At 38.4% G+C, this 21,929-nt stretch overlaps 1 protein-coding gene across 4 annotated transcripts; it reads left to right on the top strand.

The window, feature by feature from the left end:
* Window positions 1-127: 127 nt before the first annotated feature.
* smad2 (SMAD family member 2) lies at window positions 128-14,017 on the top strand. Of its 4 annotated transcripts, none has more exons than XM_006795583.3 (11): window positions 128-233; window positions 3,448-3,919; window positions 8,511-8,600; window positions 9,066-9,259; window positions 9,551-9,685; window positions 9,864-9,938; window positions 10,126-10,179; window positions 10,296-10,508; window positions 10,955-11,092; window positions 12,446-12,590; window positions 13,846-14,017. In XM_006795583.3, exons 2-11 carry the CDS (start codon window positions 3,663-3,665, stop codon window positions 13,967-13,969), a joined length of 1,425 nt encoding a protein of 474 aa, XP_006795646.1. In that variant the 5' UTR covers window positions 128-233; window positions 3,448-3,662; the 3' UTR covers window positions 13,970-14,017. The 4 variants fall into 4 exon arrangements, with proteins under 4 accessions (XP_006795646.1, XP_006795647.1, XP_006795645.1 ...); XM_006795584.3 differs by having other exon boundaries at window positions 128-275; window positions 9,864-9,926; XM_006795582.3 differs by having other exon boundaries at window positions 128-275.
* The last annotated feature ends 7,912 nt before the right edge of the window (window positions 14,018-21,929 follow it).

Below are 21,929 nucleotides of genomic sequence, written 5' to 3'. Positions count from 1 at the left end.
AGGTTACGGGCTAAACAGTCGAGGGCTTTGGGGCTAAATCCCCGGATGTGACCAATAGAACCAGTTGGGGGGCGGGGCATTGTGTAGTCTGCTTACGTTTGTTTTGCGTGAAGCAATACATGTTTGGTTGAGCTTTGAATGAGGAGCCATCATCCCGGCGGCTAGGAGGTGGAAAATACATTTCAAAGTATCTCCGGATGAATTCAAAATGAGCAAGCAGGCTTTTTCCACAGGTACTCCAGTGACTGTTAAGGTTCACTTTATCTCGGTGCTGGGTAAGCGTGCTTTTTTTTTTAAAACAATGAAAGAGAATTGATTTGTAAGCGACAAAACATGCCACAGACCTGTTTGTCTGTGACACAAAGTAGCAAGGTTGCTAGCAGATTTTTTCGCACTCTTGTTTTTTTTTTTTGTTTTTTTTTTTTTTTTTTGAGCGAGAGGGGGGGCGAGGTGAAGAGGATAAGGGGGAACTATCAGTCATTCCGAGACAAAAGAAACCCTAATATCTTCACCAATATGTGGCTGGGGGCAAATGACAGCCAGCAATGAGACCAACTCGCCTTTTGTGGCTCGTTGAAGTCTACATCCCCTTGCCATTAAGTAGCGTTAGCTTATTCTTCGAATCGCGTGTGTTATACAGGCGATCTCGGAGAAGAAGTAACCCAAACAGATCGTTGCAGACATATTATTGTTGCTTATTCCCTTCGTAAGATCCCGATAGGATGCCAGGATTTCGAGTTGACACGAATCAACGAATGAGGAGCAAATAACAAACGGCCTAATCGGCACGTTTTGTTCTCCTGACTCCTTAACTTGCATTGAGACTTTGTGTTCACTTTGAAGGCTCTCACACTCGCCAGCGGCTTGTCCCTGAGATTTTGTTATTTCGAAAAACCATTGCTTCTCTTCAGCATATTAACCACAACGCTTAAGTGATCATTCATGTGGACCAAATAATTGCTTTTCATTGAACTCAATCCGTGTATTGAAAAAGCCATTAAGCTTTCATCCAGTAGCTGTTATTTTGCGTACTACAGCTAGAAATATTGCTTGGCGTGCTTTGCTGTTTGGACAGTATCAAACAAACACAGAATTAAGATTGTAGTTAATTATTTTAAGGAAAGGTCTCTCTCTGGAAGCTGCTCTTACTGTTGGAGTCCAAGGGTTAAGCATTAAGTGAAAATAATTCTTAGAAGGAGCTTGGACTTTCAGAGTAACACACTAAGGATATTTATCCCTTCCACCTGGCAGCTATCTTGAGAAATCTGCATCTACCAGTAGTTCTGTCTGGATTTATTTGAGTCCATTGATCTGTAGTGCAGCTGTCTAATCCAAAAGCAATGGAGTATAGTCTTGGCAAGACTGAGTCCGCAAAGAAGATGCATTTTCAAATTTCCTTTAGTAATTTAATTACAGTTGTCTCTGGAGGTCCTGTTTGAATTGCACAGTCTGAGCATGTGTGCTTCCGTCAATAGGCTAGAAAATGGCTTTTTGCAATAAAAAAGACAGGTCTAATACAGGAGGAGGTTACACGTCCGAGTCAAAGCTCACATCAGTGTCCTGAACTTGGTGTTTAGTGTGTGTTCCACATTTCATGAGCTGTTTTCTGCTTAGTTGCTAGTCCAATTGAGGATGAGGTTGAGGTTTAGAATTGCTCCACTCAGTTGTAGTGAAGGGGAATATCAGATTGAAAGTCTAAAGAAAAGCATCCTGGAAGCTTAAGAGTTTATCAGGAGTAGGTGGGCCAGCAGGTTTCATCTGAAATTCCCTCTAGGAACCTGCTACTGACCAGGATTAAACAGTCCTCAGTTTCCTTATGATAGGGTAATAACAGGTTTTGGTTACAGAAATGCTATAGATTGCTACCTAAGATGGGTGTTCTTCCCTGTTAAGTAAAAACAATACTTGAGCATAATTATATACCCTTTAGTTGTTTCCAAAGCTGACTATATACTGGGGAACAGGATCAAGTGCACCATCCACCATTTGGAATAACAGATTTACATGGGTTAGGATCCTTGAAAAGTTTAGTATTGATTTGTCTAGAGCTGCATTTGTGTGAACAATATGCATGTGATGCTGAATAACTACATTAGAGACCAAAATATTTGATGTAAATAGTGAAATGCAAGGGGGCTGTTCACTCACTCTAACATCGGCAGTCGGGCTAAGTGGTCACACAACGGTTCCTATCAACTCGATAAGTCAAGCTAGGCTTTTCAAGTCTAGCTATGAGCACATTCACACAGTGGTGTTGGCCACATATGGCACAAACGTGCATACATTTACTGGTAGCGGGGTGGCCTATTCTACTTTAAAATAGAAAACTACAATAATAGAAAATATGAAGTGGTCAAAGACACATGTCAAGCTAAAAGTAGCACATTTATTGCAACCAAAGCAGCATTGTATGTAAATGATATAAATAAGAAGTATATTAATGTGTGGTTAGGAAGACTGGAGCAGCACATAAAAACTCTATTTAAAGCCCAGTAGAAAACCAGCAAGTAAGCTTTGTATGTGTAAGTTAGTAGACTTCTCAGCACCACAACTCTGTCATAGAAGCACAGGATGAGCATTAGCTTGGTACGATGGATGCAACCCTGGTGGTTTTAGACTGTGTGAGAGCAAGTAACGATCAAAAATATAAACAGAACTTAAACTGGCAGGTAAGTAGAACTGCAAATTTTATACAAGGTCAAGGCTTTATACGAGCCTTAGCGTTCTTTTAGTGTTATATAACTCTTTTAAAGGTTAAACAACAACATATAAAATTGCTTAAAAGCTGCTAGTAACCACAGTGTATGTCTAATTAGTTGTTGACAGAAAATGACAAAAGTGAAAGTTATATTAAGTTAATAAGTAGGCTGTGGGTTTCAAAACTTGGGTTGAACCTAAAGTTCCTCCACTAAGCCCCAAATACTGCTTTGTAATATAGGACTGTGATAAATATGTATAATAAGTGTTGCTCTGTTGCCTGTACTTGAAACATGTTTCTGTAAATAGTGTATTGGTGAAATTTATTTTTTTTAGGCTATGTCAGTAAGTACCCAGATTTTCAAATCAAATGCAGCATGGCAACAAATGCTGTTCATCATTTCTATATATCTTTAAATAGCCAGTGAGATGACCTGTGAGTGTTGTAGTCCTAAAAATACGTCTCTGTTTAAAGTGTTTGCAAAAGTTAGGTGTTAATGGCTTTAATAAAAAAAAAAAAAAAACAATATATGAGAGGTGAGAGATGGTTGTTAATACGGATGCATCAAATTTTTGTGCTTCGTGTGCAGTGGGAGAGGTGATAGTGGAAAGCTGTGATACAAATGATTTAAAAAAAAAAACAAAACTTTAAGTTTAAAAGAAATGCATTCAATTGTTCATCTCACTTAATATTTTCTTAGGTGTCTTACTCGTGCACAAATGTTAATGTGTGTTTTCTCTGTTTTCTAGGTTTCTTTGGATTTATTCCCCTTCAATCCCTATATTTAGTTTGACTTCTGAAGACCAATGCCTTAGTTCTGATCAAACATTACTCGTAAAAGACATACATACGCTGGGTATATTAACAGTGAGTTCAGACCAGTCAACTATATCACTCCCCCCAAACCCTTCTTTCCCAACTCAAGACAGATTAAGAGGGGCATCAGAACATTCAACAAGCTACCATGTCCTCCATCCTTCCCTTCACCCCACCTGTTGTGAAGCGGCTCTTGGGATGGAAGAAGACTCCAGCGGGGAGCGGAGGAGCAGGAGGAGGAATCGGAGGGGTTGGGGAGCAGAATGGAGGTGGACAGGAGGAGAAGTGGTGTGAAAAAGCAGTTAAAAGCTTGGTAAAGAAGCTTAAGAAGACGGGACAATTGGACGAGCTAGAGAAAGCGATCAGTACACAGAACAGCAACACAAAGTGTGTCACCATACCCAGGTAAGATGGGGACCCAGAGATCCTGTATTTCTATGTTTTTTGTCTCTGAACTGTAGACGCTCATTCACAACAGCTTTGTGCATTAATACATTTATATGAAGCACATGTAAACTTACAATTTTTTCATTTCCACTGAATGGTTAAAAATGAAGACAACAATGAACAATGCAGTTGCTTCTTTCAGCACTGTCACACTTCCACACAAAAACAAATCTGCTGGCAGCATGGAATGGTGTGCCACAATACCGCAAATTAGTGAGTGCAGTGAGGTATATCAACACACATGAAAGTAAGAAAAAGAGTGACAGGCACCCACACATTTGCAGAAAGAAGTCTCCGTTATGCAACAGTGGGTCCACTTCCCCAATACTTTGTGCCATAGGTTAGCAAGGCAGCAGAAGTGAAACCAGGTTGGAGGAAACAGATGTCCTGCATGCATTGCCAACCAAAACCATCTTGTGCTTGCTTTCATTAGAACTCACTAACCTATATGCAGAACTCGGGGGTGCATTCACACCGTCTGCAGAGTTTGCTCTATATTGATTTTTCTCTGATAATCTTTGATTGCATCAGCCTTGTGGTCTTCTGCACCTTAAGAATATGAACTGCCTGAGCTGATTTCAGTGTTTCCTTTGAGAACATTATGCCGATAAGTGATCATTCGGATGAATTTGATCGAAAACAGTGTAAAGATTAACGTGCCTGTTCTAGAATTTATCTTTAAAATCTATTCTGAAATAGTTTCGTGTCTTGCACCAGTAGTTTGCACCATCTCGTCTCCTAATTCTATAAAGTTTATTTTCAAATCAAAGATTTAAATGTTATTTGAGTAATAAATGTCTCTGGCTTCAAAGGTAGGAGCATAATGTTGTTGTCTAACTGGTAGCATACTTTTAAGTACTTTCAAATAACAGCAGGAGTTACTAATTAAATAGCTGCTTTTTTTAATTAGCACTCTGCATCGGCCACTTCACTTCATGAAGCACTTTAAGTCCAGTAAGTTTTGTAGAAATTATGTTATTACAACTCTCAAGCAATAAAGCAAGAGACAACCAAATGTGAATAGCTGTTGAAGCAATGTCCAAAAACTTAAGAATACCTTTGGTATGTAAAGCATTCTGCACCAGTTAACAAACTGTTTGAAATATGATGAACATTATATGATTACAAAAGTTGATGAAATTCTATTAAAAAATGAGTTGTGCAGGATGTATACGTTTGTTACAGTTGTTACATATTCTCTTAACACATTGCAGTTTTTGCAAACAAGTGAAGAAAAAACAAAAGAAAATGCATCTATTTATTCTTTTCATTCTGAAACTGTTCGCCATAATACCTTGTTCAAATGGTCACTGGCTACCTCTCTTACATATAGCTTCAGTATATTTCTGTTTGTCACATGAGAAGGTGTTGGAAGTCTCCAGACGAGGTGAGACAAAAAAGTCATGGAAACCCAACAAAGTACACGTGATCACCTTTCATTAATTCACTGAGGATCGGATTATTAGAAGCTTCCCTTCTCAAGTGTTTTATGCAATGTAGTCTTTCTCTCCTTTCTGTCTTAAGCTTCACATTAATTACAAATTATAATTTGGTATTATTTTAGTACCACACTACGTACTTATGCTGACCATAAATCAGCACACTCAGACTGGCCTGTCACTGAATTGATGGGTGCTATTCTTGATCACTCAACCCACTGCTTTCTATTGGTAGTTTTTGACAGATATGGAGAAAAAAAAGAAATGAAAATTCAGATCTAATTTACATCAGGTGTTTAAAGCAATTGGCATTTCAATAACATTTTTCTAGTCCTACATATGTGCTTTAGACTACAGGCCACATTTAACCATACATCCATGCACGTGTCTTATTCTGTACACTAAAAGCACTTTATCTACTTCTTATCCATGGCCAATTAACAAAACAAGCTCACCTTTTGACTGTGGGACGAAGCTGGAGTATTGGGGTAGAAACCCATATAGTCACAGAGAATGCTGGTCAGATTTACCTAGAATATAATGGAGGTGAAACTAGCATGTGTCTGGTTTGGCAGACTGGTGCTTTCCTGCTTTCCTTCCATTTTTTTGTAACTTAGTTTGTGAAACAATTGAGGGCTTTGTGAGGTGACCAGAAATGTAAATGCAGCTAATGTGATGGAGTTTGCACTGTATTTCTTTTTTCCTTTTTTTTGGCCTTGTAGCACAGACAGGTTCACCTTCTGTATTAAGGAATATTAGATGATGTCCTTGGTGGGCAGATAGTTTCTCAGCAGTGCACTCTGGTCAGATTTCTGGCTGAGGTCAGACAGACATAATTACATTGCAGTCTTTAATGCATTTGTGTAGATGTACTCTGAATGGATGAGCTTATATATATATATATTATTATTAAAGTTACAGAACTGAGCTCAGTGTTTGTAGCGCCCATACAGTGGTACTGTAGTTCAAAGCAGAAAATCACTAGAATTGCATGTAAAGCTCAAATTAGTCGTTGAATATAACATATTTATCCAACATTACCTTGCAAAAAGTGGAATGTAACACATACAGTACTTTGCAAAAGTTTTAAGGTATCCATCATTTCTTTATATTTTGCTAAGAAAATGTAGAAATATGTGCAGTGATGTATTCAAACATGTAAATACAGTATAAAAGGCAAAAACAGGGTTTGTACAATTGTAGTAGACTTAAACTAACTTAGGCAAGCTTTCTTTAAGTAGTCTTCAGGAATTGTTCTCTTGAAGGACATTCAAAGTTCTTTAGATGCCAGATGTCTTTTGTTTTGTTCTCTGTCTACATGATCCCTTACCACTTCAATAATATTGAGGTCCAGGCTCAGGGGAGACCAATCAATGACTGAAACTGACAGTTTTCCATTCGAGTATGTTTGGGATCATTGCCAGACTGAAAGTTGCAGCTCATCAGATGCTTTCCAGATGGTATTGTGTGGTGGATCAAAATCTAATGATACTTTTCTGTAATCATGATACAAGCAGTTCTTACAAGATCCCCAACACCTAGGGCTGAAATGCAGCCCAAGCCATCATAGAAGCAAGATGCAAAGAAATGAGGGCCAGCACAACATTTTTGCACAGTATTGTATGTGGTTATGTACTGTATTCTAAACAGTGCATCTGAAAGTGGTCTAACTGTGAGGAAGTTGTCAGAGATTTTAGCACAGATGAGAATGGCTCATCATATGTTGTCATCCATGTCCTGTAAATGAAAAAGACAAGACTTGCATGATGCTAAATGTCTGCTGTTTTCTTCTCATTGAGGAATGTAGGTTAGATTGTAGTTTCTGATATAGAACTGATAAAATTATGATAGTTACCGAAAGACATTTGTTTAGACAGTATGTTTTAAGGGTTGTAACTACACAGCTTGGATTCTTTTAGCTGCATAGTATGTCACATCACCTCTAATTTCCTTTAAGCTCAGGAAAGTGACGATAAAGCCTAAGATATTTTTTTTTCCTTTTGGTCTTTTTGTGGGTGGAGTGAAGGATGTGGAAAAAGGTATCTCGAGTATTGCAAGGTGTTTGTAGGTTTCTTTCTGACTGGAGGTAGGAAACACTGTAGCAGCTCTGCTATTTCTGGAGATAGTAGTTGGTGGTGATGGAAATTTTAAATGACAACATCCTAATGTTTTGCGCATACTTTGGTTAAACTTGCAAGAAGACGCCTTTAAAATACAGTTCTAGTTTTATGTCATTTATCCCCAGTGATCAATAGGTGAATAGATGAAGATCAAGGGTTCCCAGACAGGGGGCTTTTTGACGATGGACTCAAGAGACATTGTACTTTTGACCTTTTAAGTAAGAAAGGAAGAAGGCAAAGTGCTATCTGTGATCCTTGTAGTTGTAAAACTATGCAAGTAGGGTGATAAGCTTCGAGATAGAGAACCTTGCACAGACAGGCATGACAATCATTTTGCTCTAATCAGACAACAGGATCTCTCACACAAACTCCTTATGTGCAGATACACATTAGTGTTGTATCTTTTTTTTTTTTTTCTTTTCTCATGTCTTGACACACGAAGTGTTTAGTGATTTTTTTTTTTTCTTTTAATGTCCTCATTCACATATCATTCATGTTTAGATTAATATATTTCTTCACATCACACTTCTCATATGTTTTTGAAAAAAACATGCCCAAATGTGTGGTTTTATTTTATTTTTATTTGTTTGTGTGTTCTTTGCAGTTGTGCATTTTAGCGGCTTATTAACCTCCTAAGTCAAGTAAATGACAATTGGATGCATGCCTGGAATTGTATTATCTTACGGAGCCATTCTGTGTCACCTGATTGCACCACATCACTATTGTCTGATTTGGATTTGTCTTGCAGTCATCTGTCATCTTGTTGGTCTCTTACTGGGAAACTGAAGGTGGAGCTTTTTCCTTCCTTCATGCCATTGAGTTACCAACTGTACATATTTGTGATTTCATCGTACTAATTTGGAATGAAACGCCTCATGTTTACCATCTGTTTGCTTTCATTTTGTATTTTTTTTTCTTTTTCCACTTGTGTGCGTGTGTATGTGTATGCATGTCTTTGGTGTGCGTGCCTGTGTGTTTCTGTGTCTGTAGCAATTGCTCAGACCTTTGGGGTCTAGGCTCAGGCCACATGATAGAGCAGTGGGACTCAGCAGGCATGTACGGATATCCTGACCACAGCAGGTGAATATACTCACATGCATGAAAAATACAGTGATCCAACAGATTTACTACATATGTCTTCATTATTGCAAAAGTTGTGCAGAAAAAAGTAATGCCCATTGTTTCTTTAAGGTGGGGTCATTTCTGTTGTTTTTGTTTTTTAAACCAGATGTAATCACAACTTGTGCTACGAGTTTGCATTTATGGTTATTTAGACAATAAGGAAATAATGTAGCTGGTCATTTCCACTGAAAAACTTTCTTTATAGCTTTTTAAATAATCAACTAGCAGGTAGGCTTTTAAAATAAGGTTTAGCCATGCAACATATCCAGTGACTTTTTGAAATATATATATATTAGTAAGCACTTTCAAACCAGAAACTCCACATGACACAATCACCTTTCAGAGTTCCTGAGAGCTTCTTGTGAAGATCTTGGCACATTATGAGCTGCTTTTCATCTTCTCTCGCTTTCTCAATTCTCTTAGGTCACTGGATGGCCGTCTTCAGGTGTCTCATCGTAAGGGTCTGCCACACGTCATCTACTGCCGCCTGTGGAGATGGCCTGACCTTCACAGCCACCATGAGCTTAGGGCCATTGACACCTGCCAGTATGCATTTAACCTTAAGAAGGATGAAGTGTGTGTCAATCCCTACCATTACCAGAGAGTGGAGACACCTGGTAAGGGTCCTTGAGAATTGTGTGTCCTCTTACTTCAAGTACTTTTGGTTCTGGTGTTCAAGATGTCCTTGAACAACCCTATGAGCATGGTAGTCATAGCAAAATCATTGTTTTAGATCTCCTAGTCTCTTTCCATTTTGTGCTGTTAAAATCAGTCTAAATGTGTTTATATTTGTGTTCATTCGTCTTTTTACAAGATTATATTTAGTGGAAAATGCATATAATTATATCATATTAATTGGTATAACAATTTCCATCTGTACTTGTCAATAACACTTCTTTTCTCTTCAGTGCTGCCACCGGTGTTGGTCCCACGTCACACAGAGATTCTGACAGAGCTTCCGCCTCTAGACGACTTTACAAACTCCATTCCTGAAAACACCAACTTCCCTGCAGGCATAGATCCTCCTAATAACTATATACCAGGTATGCATGTTTTCCTTCATATTTCAGTAGTTTCACTCATTTGTTTAAAGTAACAACTGATCTTTCTGTGATAACTCTTGAGCTTTGGTTTAGTATAAAAACCTCTTGGCTTTGTTTGGGTTTTAAACAATGGTTGCTGTTAAGAATACACAACTTATTTAATGTTCCTTTTTTACAGACACTCCTCCACCTGGCTATATGAGTGAAGATGGTGAAACCAGCGACCAGCAGATGAATCAAAGTATGGAATCAGGTAGATTAGTTGAGTTTAGCACTTAATATCATATAATATCCTTAAGATTATACTCGCATGTAAACTTCTGGATTTTTTTTTTCCTCACACATGCACGTCATTACAGCAGTGTGTTTTACACAGGCAGTGTTTAAAATGCAAAACAGAGTACAACAAGATGTAATGTGTTGTATGTTTTTGTCATCAGGCTCACCAGCAGAAATGTCACCGAGCACCCTGTCTCCTGTCAGTCACGGCCTGGGTAAGAGCGATTTATTGGTTTATTTCTTTATTGGTTATCTTTAGTTTCCTTGGAAATTATCAATAAATGATTCAATGAAAACTTTAAACATTACCACCTTGATTTATTTCTTTCAGACCTTCAGCCAGTCACCTATAGCGAACCAGCATTCTGGTGCTCTATTGCTTACTACGAGCTAAACCAGCGGGTTGGAGAGACGTTCCATGCCTCACAGCCATCCCTGACCGTTGATGGCTTCACCGATCCTTCCAACTCTGAACGCTTCTGTTTAGGGCTTCTCAGCAATGTTAACAGAAATGCTACTGTTGAAATGACAAGGAGGCATATAGGTACGGCATACACTGCCACACACTCAAAAATAACATGGTGTAGCAGCTACTATGCGTGGGAAAGGCTCTTTTTAAGGATTTTTACAGTGTTGCGGCACTTTAACAATACCTGCACTATGAATCTCAGATTCATTACACTGACGTCCTTGAGCTGTAAATGTGTCTTTACAGAGATTTCAATTGTAAAGGTGCTGTGAGAAATACAGCTTTTTGTTTCTTTTGAGAAATACAGCAGTTCTTTCAGTGATGGCTTTTAAAAATCTATCTGATAAAGACATGTTGCTGAATAGGTGTGACTGATTTAGGACTTTCCATAGCACTACGTCCACTGATATTTCACTCAAGTTCAAACTTTGCTCCAGAGTAAGCCTTTGTGATTTTTTTTCTGTCTTTTTCTGTCTTTTTTTTTTAGCTTCACATAAATTTTTCTGTGATACATTCTGCAGGTCGTGGCGTGAGATTGTATTATATTGGAGGGGAGGTGTTTGCCGAGTGCCTCAGCGACAGTGCCATTTTTGTCCAGAGTCCTAACTGCAATCAACGATATGGCTGGCACCCCGCCACAGTCTGCAAGATACCACCAGGTTTGTACATGTTTTATTTTATTTTTTAAATCAAGCTGAATGATTCTTATACAACAGTTTAAAAAGGTCCTGCCTGGTTTGCTTACAAGATACAGTATAGAAGATATACTTCATTTATCCTAAAGATGTGAATTTTGCAAATGTCTCAGAAAGGTAAAAACTAATCTGGGATCAAAATGAGTATTAAAAAATGTTAAATAAGTAAATGTTTGGCTAACAATATTAAGTAGTAGCATACAATACAGTAAAAAAAATCTAAGTTTATAAAAAAGTGACTTACCTAGCGTAGTAGAAACAGCATAGCAAATATCAGATGCTATTAAAGTTTCTCAGTAGCAGAAAGTGCAGTACAGTGAAGTAAATCAGTAAGTGTTAAGTGCTGTGACACTGCAGGGTTGAGATGATTCTCTGCTAGGCAGACGTGTTAATTTGAACACAGTTATGGCATGAACCACAATTTCCTGTGTCAGTCAGTGTGGAGCTGAATCACTCTTAGTAAAGTGCGCTGCTGCCTGTACAGTAAGTGGTTCAGAGGGCTTCTAACGTGTCCAGTTTGTATCACAGAGGTGGCCTTCCAGATTGGTTTATTTAGTCTGTTGGTGTCCGACTGATAGAAAGTTCCTAGTGTTTTGCTGTACACATTGAAGGATCTCTGCCTTCTCGGTGGATACAACCTGCTCGTGCCCTTTTTGGAAAAAAAAAACCTTAGTGTTGGTCCTCTTCCAATGGAAGTATCACCAAACAAAGATTTAGAAAATGATGGTGCGTGATGGCTCTGCTTTTTGTTTGTTTTTTTAAATGAAAATAGCTCTAATATGTAGATCCCCCCCTCTGATATTGATGAAATTGAGCTTGAAGAAAGGGAATACAGTGTGACAGTCTTTTCAGACACTCACCCACACTCTGACTCATCTGTACCCATGTAACTTTGAACATTTCATCCCTGGCCAAAAGAGCAGTGTGAACGCTATCATTACTGAAGCACACAGTGGTACTGAAATGCACCACAAAGATCTTTTGAACATTCAGGGGTCAGATTTGTAAGGCTTGTGTAGAATAATTCCTAACATGCAACACATCCACTCCTCACAATGGTTCAGCTTGGTACCTACAAATATATCACAACTGTGATCTTGCTAATTATAATATTCAGCTTACCGGTTTTGGAAATGCACATTTATTTAATTTGGCTTTATTTTTGTAAAATGTTACATGTGCACAAATGTGAAAAATTAAATGTACTCGGAGTATTTGCATTAACTAAATTAAATCTTTCCTGGTGGGGATTATTAGTCCCACACATCATTTTGTTTCCTTTTTCTGTATGTAATGTATTTTTTTCTGTTTTGATAGGCTGTAATCTGAAGATTTTTAACAACCAGGAGTTTGCTGCACTGCTGGCCCAGTCAGTAAATCAAGGGTTTGAGGCTGTATACCAACTAACCAGGATGTGCACCATCAGAATGAGCTTTGTCAAGGGCTGGGGAGCTGAGTACAGGTGAATTTGTCTCTGAAGCACATGTTCTCTTACACTGCCATCCATAATGAATGGAGAGCTTTCTGGTCGCCATCAGACCAGAGAGTTGCTCAGTAAAACTCAGTAGTGTTGTCTCTCTCTGGGGACTGCACAGGAATATAGTGTTTGCAATTTCTGAGCTGTTTAATTCATTAATTTTTCTCTGTAAACTGTTAATGTTGCAAATGTTGGCATGACTCTGATTGCTAACAATATTTTTCTGGTTCTATGAACTGAAAGGCTTAAGCCTACCTCCCCTTTTTAAAAACAACTTTTGGTGTAATTTTGTTGTACACATCAGTGTCCATCTAAGTTCTTTATTCACTAAAAATGAGCTTGTGGGTAGAGGCCACATAAGTGTCACAAATAGTTGTGACAAAGCTTGTGGCTCCCTTCACCTCTGCACATTTTGCTTGCCATGATGTGATGGTTGAATAGTCAGCAATAGAAGTTGTATTAGTTCTCTGAAATCAAATTAGTTCTCAAGATGTTCTAGGGGGAGTTTTCTGAAGCTATTGGATTGTTTGTGCATGAAAAGGACTGTAGTTTCCCTTAACACTGACTCATAGCTTGTATACCTTCAAGTTAATGGACTGAACCTAAGTAAATTAGTCTTAAGGAGAAATAGTGAATCAGCAATCTAACTTGAGAAAGTGATGAAGGACTTGAAATTCAAATATAGGTACACTCTCACTCTCTATTGCGGTGTCAGCAGTATATCTTTCATGCAGGTCGTAGAGAAGCAGCTCGTGCAAGATTTTAAGTCAACATTTTATGTGCACACACAAACTATAACAAGTTTTTAGTTGCATGGAACATCATTAACAAAGAATGAGGACAGACTTTTTGCCTTACTGCTCCCCAGTGTTCAGTGGAAGGTAAAACGGGTGCTTTTTACACCCCAAACAGTTTTTTATTTAAACAGAATAGTAGTTGGTTGGCATGTCCCAAACAGACTTTGAGTGCAGTAAAGGCATCCTGCCAAGAATAACACACAATGTAACAGTCTCGGTCAAACTGCAAACTCAGATGTACATTTTAGTATTTTTAATCACACGTAAGAAATCTCATAATAATGTTTAACATACTGTCTTTTTTGTGCTTTAAAAAATAAAAAAATGAATATTGATATGAAATCCATCTATAAATGCTGCTTATTATCAATAACAAATCACATGAAATGCTACTTTTAGCTACTTTTGTCCCATACCCATGTGCTATATTTTTATCCTTGCAGGCGTCAGACAGTCACCAGCACCCCTTGTTGGATTGAACTGCATCTCAACGGCCCCCTCCAGTGGTTGGATAAGGTGTTGACCCAAATGGGTTCACCCTCAGTGCGCTGCTCTAGTATGTCCTAAACAGTGTCCTGCTTTGGCAGATGCAAAGTCAGACATTTCAGTGTTTGAACAGTGCACCATGCAGTCTTAAGTGATGTACAAACAACAAAACAAAAACAAGAAGAAAAAACCCCACACACACATTGGACCCTGAGGACAAGAGCTTGACATCACTAATTGACAATAGTGGTTTATTAAGTGATGCCACAATAGACCCTGACTCTGTTGGAACAACTGACACATTCTAGTTCTCATCAAGTGAGATCACCTTGCAATATCAAAATGACAAGAGAGTGATGTCCTATTGGGCGAGCCTACATTTGTGCTCTGATCTGGAAACCCAAAGCAGGACAGAGCTTTATTTTCCTCCTCACTGACACAACAACAGCTGCTTCGGGGATCGAGCATGTGACCTTCTACTTGCTGGACAGTCTGTCCAACTACTCGTTCAGATCGCATCTTCACTACCTATTTACCACAGCACAACTTTGATCCCATGTCAGTATTTCTGTTTACACGACGCTGACTAACAGTACTACTGCCACTCCAGGCTCACAATCGACCAAAGCCAACTTCACATCTTCATTTTCTGGCGACCAAACTTCCATTTGATTTGGGATGCTCCTCTCTTCTCCCAGTCAGTCATGTGCTGTTGTTATCACTGACCTCACTATGTTGGAATGCAAAGTCTTCTGCTCTTAAAGGGGTTTAATTACTCACGAACCCCATCTTTGCATTTTCTCATGCACACAAACCGTATGCGTTTTTCTTTTCCTTTGTTTTCATAATGATAAAGTGTCTCCTCTTTATACGAAGCGTGAATTGGTTGGTGAGGAGTTTCCATTAAATAGTAGTAGTCATCATTAACCACCTAGTGTAGATGATTGGAATTAAAGTTGAGGATTACTTGAAGCAAGTGTCTACAATATGTCACACTTGGCCAAAATTAGTTCCTCCCATGCACCCTCTCTTACATTCTCCTTATTTTATTCCACAGTTACATCAGCTTGTTTGTGAAGAGGAGCTCTGTATAGACTTTGAGATGCACAGGCTTACGATTAAACACAAGGCTTCACTATTGCTTACGTCTAACAAGAGGAAAAGATAAACACCTATTCCCTATGTTTCACATTTGTGGAAGAGGCATAAATCTCTGAAATAGTGTATCATTATTGACATTTTATCAGTAAGTAAAGTCCTACAGTGGACTGTAATTAACAAGCATCCTCTATTCCGCACTTGCACTATCCTAAATTAAAAATGGTTGCCTTTCATGTAAAATATAGCAAGGTATGCTTTTAAATCGAAAATATAGAAGTGTTGAAAAGCCCACTCGATTCAAGATAATCACAGAAGAAGATTAATATTTAGACTATTTACTGTAAAGATTTGGGCCCTTACATTGCATGAATTGGTGTTCATTTGATTTGAAAAATGAATAAATAAATAAAATTTCCTATCCGAAAGCCAGCTGGTACCGACATTGGCGTTTGAAAGCGTTTAAGTATTCAAGCTTTAAGTACTCCACAAGCTAGTTACTCTACAGTTATTTTCTTTACTTGTTTCCTTTAGCTACATTTTGTATTTTCCGAGTATTTTTTACATATAAATATATTTAAAATCTTTAAAGCTTTCTTCCTTTTTATTAGAATTTATTTTTTTTAGAACATACCTTCAGTTTGAAAATTATTACAGCTTGATGACTATTTGTGTGTGTGCGTGTGTGTAGCATAGGATATACCATTATCACTGAATTTACCACTTAAAGCACATTTAGTTATCATTGCGCTCAATGACTGACATTGTCCTAATTGATACCTTTCTTTCTTCAACATCTGAAATTTGGAGACTTTCACCATATTTAGGCTCTTACAGATGTCATCTTAGTGATACCAGTATTTCATCTCAGTCTGACCAAAGATCGGCTTAATCTTTAAATTCACCAGTGTCTGTTTGAGCTCCACAATTAAAGATGAGCATTTTATGGTTACGTACCACAGCTATTAGAAAAATGAAGGTGTTTCGATGACTAAATAACTGACCTTTTGGATATTGATGTATAATCCAACCGCCTCGCAATGGAGTATACAGCACATGGTATTAATTAATATAGCTCTGTTGCTGAAAGGTGTGTTTGTGGAGTTGAGATTCCAGTGTGCAGTGAACAAACTGCATCAAAAGCTGATTGAGTTCCGTAATTCAACACATGAACATTAATTAACAATGAGTGTGTTTACTTGCACACGGGATACTAAGTTGAAGTCTCTGTACTGTAAGTAAATTCTTTACTTGGGATTTAAAGTGGGACATGTAAATATATAATAATGGGACTCACTTGCCTCATTGTTGTGGCTCTTGCTGTCACATTCCCAGTATCCTCATTTTACATTCTCTAAATAAAAGAGCTGTTGTTGGTGTGCACGTAAACACATTCCCATTTTCTACTTGATCAGTGATGCAGATGTGACATATTATTATTGCTATTATTTTATTTTTTAAGTAAGGACACCAAAATGAAGGTTTAGCTTCTCACATAATGAGGGCCAAGACATGAAGTCCAGAAATCCTGGTACATGATACATTATTGCATATTCAAAGATGTCAAAATTCAGTAGGTGGGTTTTAGAGCGGTTGATGGATGACGTCTCTCATTAGGCAGTGTACTTCATTGCCTTTATTTTTATCTTTACTTTAGAGCCCTGCCTGTCTTTATACTGGTTTGACCCAGGCAAATGTTGACCTATACTTCTTCACCTAACTAATGCTCATCTGTAACCAGACTAAAACCAGCTCAATGTGGTAAATGTTGTTTATCTTTTTGTTATTTATCTGTCAACCTGTCTTATATTTTCTTTTTTTATTTATTAGGGAAAATGTTGACTGGATGTTCTAGCCAGACTTTCCAAATGTTAAAGTGACGATATCATGGTGTATTATTGCTAACCCACGTTTGTTCTATGCAGAAACATTGATAAGGTTTTTTTTCTTTTCTTTTCGTTTTTTTCTGATGGCTAGTCATACTGTTTTGTGCGTATTGCCGGGATCCAGCAAAAGCCTTCGCTTCTATTTGTTTTTAAGTGCCACCTAAGACTTTAGCCTGCCCTACAAATTACCAGCTCTCAGAGGGAAGATGAAACCAAATAAGGTTTCATGAAGGCTACTTCAACACATTCTGAAGGTCCGCATTCCTATTTAAGGATCACGTGTTGTATTATTATTGTTATTATTATTATTTCTTTTTGTTTCCTGATTGTGATGACAATTGTGTATCTTCAAATAAGCCTCTTTCAGGTGAATCGTCAAGAAGGTGGTTCTTTGGAGACAGTGAAGTTTCTACATGTCACTAGTGATGTGTTGTTATATAGTTGTACTTTTGTTTTTATCATACATGCTGTTCCTTTTGCTTGCTGTCAATGGAGCATATTCACTTAGACAGTCTCTTAGAATTTCTGTCTTTTCAAACACTTCACTTCATAGGCTTTCCAACTACCTTGCATATACAACTTCTTACAGTGTACACTAATAAAGCTGTTTTAATTCAACTGAAAATAGTGTCTTGTGTTGCATTCCAAATAGTTCTAGCCTTTGTTAGGCTGAGCGTTCTGCATAACTGAATAAAGCTCATGTTGGTGTAGTCATCAGTTAAAACTGACAGTTTACCTGAATTTCTTTAATTTAAAATACTGTCCTTTATGGTGTTTTCTCTCTCGGCATAAACTCAAGACACTTTATTAGGTACCCTTTGGTAGTACCAGGCTGGTTCTTTTACCTTCGGAGCTGCCTTAATTCTTCTTGGCATAGATAAAACAAGGAAACAGTCCTTGGATGCAGAATTGTCGACTGCACATCCCAAACTCATACCACATATCTCAGGTGGTCTGCTGGATTGAAATTTGTGATTGTGGAGGCCATTTTCGCTTTGTGACATGGTGCGTTATGCTGAAAGGAGCCATCCGAAGATGGGCACACTGTGGTTTTAAAGGGTTGGACATGGTCAGCAACAATACTCAAAGTGTGTCAAGAAAAAATCCCCCACATGACTACACCATCAGAACCAACAGCCTGGAGAGTTAATAGAAACTAGACATGATCCATGCTTTCATATGGTTTATGTCAAATTCTGACCCTACCCTCTGATTGTCACAGCAGAAATCAAGGCAACGGTTTTCTGTGTGTTCTGTTAACCAGTTTTGGTGAGCCTTTGTGTAACCTCAGTTTTCTATTATTAGCTGACAGGAGTGGTACCTAGTGAGTCTTCCTCTATTGCAGCTAATCTGCTTTAAGACACATATTGTGCATTTAGAGATATTCTGCATACCTCAGTTGTAATGACTGTTTATTTGGGCCATTGTTCCCCTTCTGTCAACTTGAAGCGCTCTGCTCTGAACTCCGTCATCAACGAGGTGTTTTCGCCCCCCTCACTGCATATTTTCTCTTTTCAGACCAAGCCTAGAGATAGTTGTGCAGGAGAATGACAGCAGATTGCAGCAGTTTCTAAAATACTCAGACCAACACCAATGTCACATCAGTCATCCCCCCCACGCTGATGCTGAATTTGAACTTCACTGAGTTGCTGCACACATTTTATGTGCACATTAAAAAGTGTTAGTTTTTGTTTTGTTTTTTGTATAATCAGACATGTTTATTTGCTCTCCCCATAAAGAAGAAAAACAGAAGCGAAACTGTTAAATATTAGTGTATTAGACCAACCAAATTATGATTAATTAGCTTAGGCCAGCAAGAACACCGTGAAGACACTTTTAAAATGGATTAGCTGCAAGACTTAGCTGGAATAAGTATCATCTCAACCACAGCTACAACAAGGACGGGCTCTTCCAGCTCATTAGCTAAACACTGAGTTCTTCGATGGATTCAATTAAACAGTAACACTTGAAGAATTTGCATTTCGGAGGTCCAGGTACTGTCTTTGGCTAATGTCCATCCTATAACTCTCGAGAGATATAAGTATAGTAAAATTGTTTAAATCAGTAAGTTGATGCACAGACGTCTATTGAAGTTAGCTTTATTTAGACTGTCTGTTAGAAGTCTTTTAGCTTGTGTTTGCTTTTAAAGCCTCGCTAAAGTGTATTTAGTAAGGCTTATGTGGTGTTTATAGTGTATAGCATGTAAACTGAAGGGCTTTGGTGGTTTAGTTCAAATACTAAAAAGGATGGCATTACTATTACAAATGTAAGCAAATCACTAGCCTGGGAGTCTAGGTTGTAGGAATGTGGGTTGGTCCTGATGCTAGATGTCTTATGATTGTCGGTAGGGGGAGGTAGAAGCAAACTAATGAAGCGCCCCGGGGGTGTGAGGCGCAATAAGGAAGCTCAAAACCTGCTTTAAAATTTAAATTTGATTTTTGTGTTTATTTATTTATTTGCATTATTTTACTCCCAGTTCACATCAGTATTATTAACCTGTGCACGTGTTAATTTGGAAATGTGTTTTAAGGAAAGCCCGATTATTACACAGGTACACTACCTGTCTACAAGGACACTGACAGTTACTTAGCGTTATAATGAAGATTTAAGTAGTTTGTATATTTCTTTAAAAAACTGACCAAACCAGTTTGATAATAAATGTTTTCTTCTTTATGTGCACACTCACAAGCATATATACAGACACTGGATCACAACCCTGAAACAGTAACTGACCTGTAACATAAATAAAATGGTAATCTCTCCCTCCCTGAATTATTTATATTTGTTTACTGTCAGTGAGTGAAACCGTCTTTTAACCCCCTCCCTTGAAGTGAAATAGTCTACTTAGTGATATGGTGGTTTTACAGTTAAACATCCCAGACACATTAAAACACATTAAAACCTTTGCAGTTAAAAGGCTGGGTGGAGTAAACAGTCTAGAGAGTGGAGTATCTTTTATATGTTTTATAGTATGTACTGTTGTTGTTGGTTTTAGATACTTGGTGTTGTGATAAAAATAAAAAATAAAAGCAGTAAAATATTTTTAGCAACACATTTTAACCTGTTTCGTGTAAATACTTAGCATTTTGCTCTTCCCAGTTAAATTTATGCCAGTGCATCTATTACCATCTTTTTTGCCTGCCTGAATGAGTAGTCTTTCTAAGTGACCCACTCCATTACCAGAGCATCATTAGGGTGTTGTTGTTGATGCTTACCCTCCTTCCTTATGGTTTGGCCTTGGATCTCATCCAGTCCCCTGAGTCCTCTTACAGTACAGAGCAGTAAGCATTTCCCAAACAAATTAATACCATATCCTGAGTGTGCCTAAACTTTCTGGAAGTGTAATATAGACTATTAATGGTGGCAGTCATGTTTTTTTTCAGTTGCGGTGGCAGAACAGATTTCAATTTATATTTCCGATTGGTTAATAGACGCAAGGACGTTAATTGTTGTGACTGTGGCGTCTGCTTTATGGACTAGATATTGATCGGATGTGCTGGCTATTCATGCAGAGGTTGCAAATGCAAAATATGTTTCCCAGTAACTATGAGAGTAATTCGGCTTGGTAAATTACAGTCAGCAGCAAATATAGTATTTTGCAACTGTGATCTTACTCCAGGCTGTTAGTATGTGTAGTGTATTATGGATTTCACGTGAGCATGAAATTTTCTATCAATACCTTAGTGTTTTTAAAAAGTAGTTTATTTGAGTGTAGTTATGACATTTCATTGGTTTTACGACTGCTGCTCTTAACAGTATGGCTAATCTATGTAATGCGTACCGACAAGGGTCTCTCTCAGCTGGACTTATTAGCTTGACTCCTCATCATACATTTCAGCACAGCTATAAATAGCTGACTTGTAATTTGTTTATCTATTGCTGTCCATGTCTCTGTCTTTGTTTATGTCTATGCATCTAAGGCAAAAAAAAAAAATCTACCTGACACAGGCGGGAGGATTTTTAAGAATACCTTGTCAGGTATTTGTCAGGTATTTTTTTAATACCTGGTGATGTTGCAGCGTAGGTCCTGACATACAACCTGTGTGCTGACCCCACACTGACATCTATCATTAATATGACTTTTTGTTTCTGACGTTGTGTTTGTGCCATTTGACGTCCCAGTGTAAGATTCCTTTCATGGGTTCCTTACATTTCACTTACCTGACCCCTTGAATCTAAACCTTATACGTGCTGCTTGATCCAACCGTGTGTGTGTGTGTGTGTGTACATGAATGATGTGTGTCTTTCCTGGACAGGGTTAACTGGATGGTTCCTTGGGAACAGTCGATACATGTGTAGATGAACCCTTCTTACTTCTTGGCTTTACATCTTAGAAAGGCACTTTGTGTGTATTTGGGCACCATAGGACCCGAAGAAGGTTGATCATGTATAAGTTATGTTAACTAATTAAGACTGGGCCCTAACCTATGGCTGACCCCAAGGAAATAACAATGAACCATCTAAAAGCCTTTGTACCTGCTTACCTGTGGCCTCTTGGCCACACTAGAGTGTTGGATATCCTGTGTGCCTGTGTGTGTCCATGCATGTGTGTGTTTTGGCTGGCTGGTAGCGGAGGGCTACTCTGACCTGGTAACTGGAGCACGATGAGAGAAGAAACGAGAGAGCAAAGAGAAAAGGACAGCGAGAGAGCAAAGAAGAAAAGAGCCATCTACCCCTCTCTTACTTTCTTTCACCGAAGAGGGGAAAGAAAGTAAGGGGGTGTAGACGGCTAGTCCATGTAATTAGGCCTAAATGAGTTTTCCACTGACTCAGTGGGTCGTGGCAGCGCTGGGACAAAGATATGCTGGAGGTCAGGGAGTCATCAAGTTTGGGGATGGGGCATGGTGTGGTCACATGAAGAAATGAGTGCAGCGTGGCAGGCGGTAGACCTCCTTTGGTCAAGGTTTTTTAGGGGAGACTGACACGACTTTTTTTCCCTGTTTCTTTATGGTTCTAAAAAAATATCAGATCTTACATCTGAATATGAACAACTTTTTAATGTGGGGGAATGCACAACTTAATTTCCCAAATGAAAGTCCAGTTCTATGTCCACCCAC

Source organism: Neolamprologus brichardi, chromosome 7 (assembly GCF_056152115.1).
Source record: "Neolamprologus brichardi isolate AB-2024 chromosome 7, ASM5615211v1, whole genome shotgun sequence".
NCBI lineage: Eukaryota > Metazoa > Chordata > Actinopteri > Cichliformes > Cichlidae > Neolamprologus > Neolamprologus brichardi.
The sequence above is the reverse complement of the archived record's forward strand: the minus strand, read 5'-3'. Positions and strand labels throughout refer to the sequence as shown.

Coding starts and splice junctions, on each gene's coding strand:
- smad2 (XM_006795583.3), top strand. CDS start 3,663: ATGTCCTCCATCCTTCCCTTCACCCCACCTGTTGTGAAGCGGCTCTTG. Junction 9,686..9,863: donor TCCTAATAACTATATACCAG/GTATGCATGTTT, acceptor CCTTTTTTACAG/ACACTCCTCCACCTGGCTAT. Junction 11,093..12,445: donor AGTCTGCAAGATACCACCAG/GTTTGTACATGT, acceptor CTGTTTTGATAG/GCTGTAATCTGAAGATTTTT.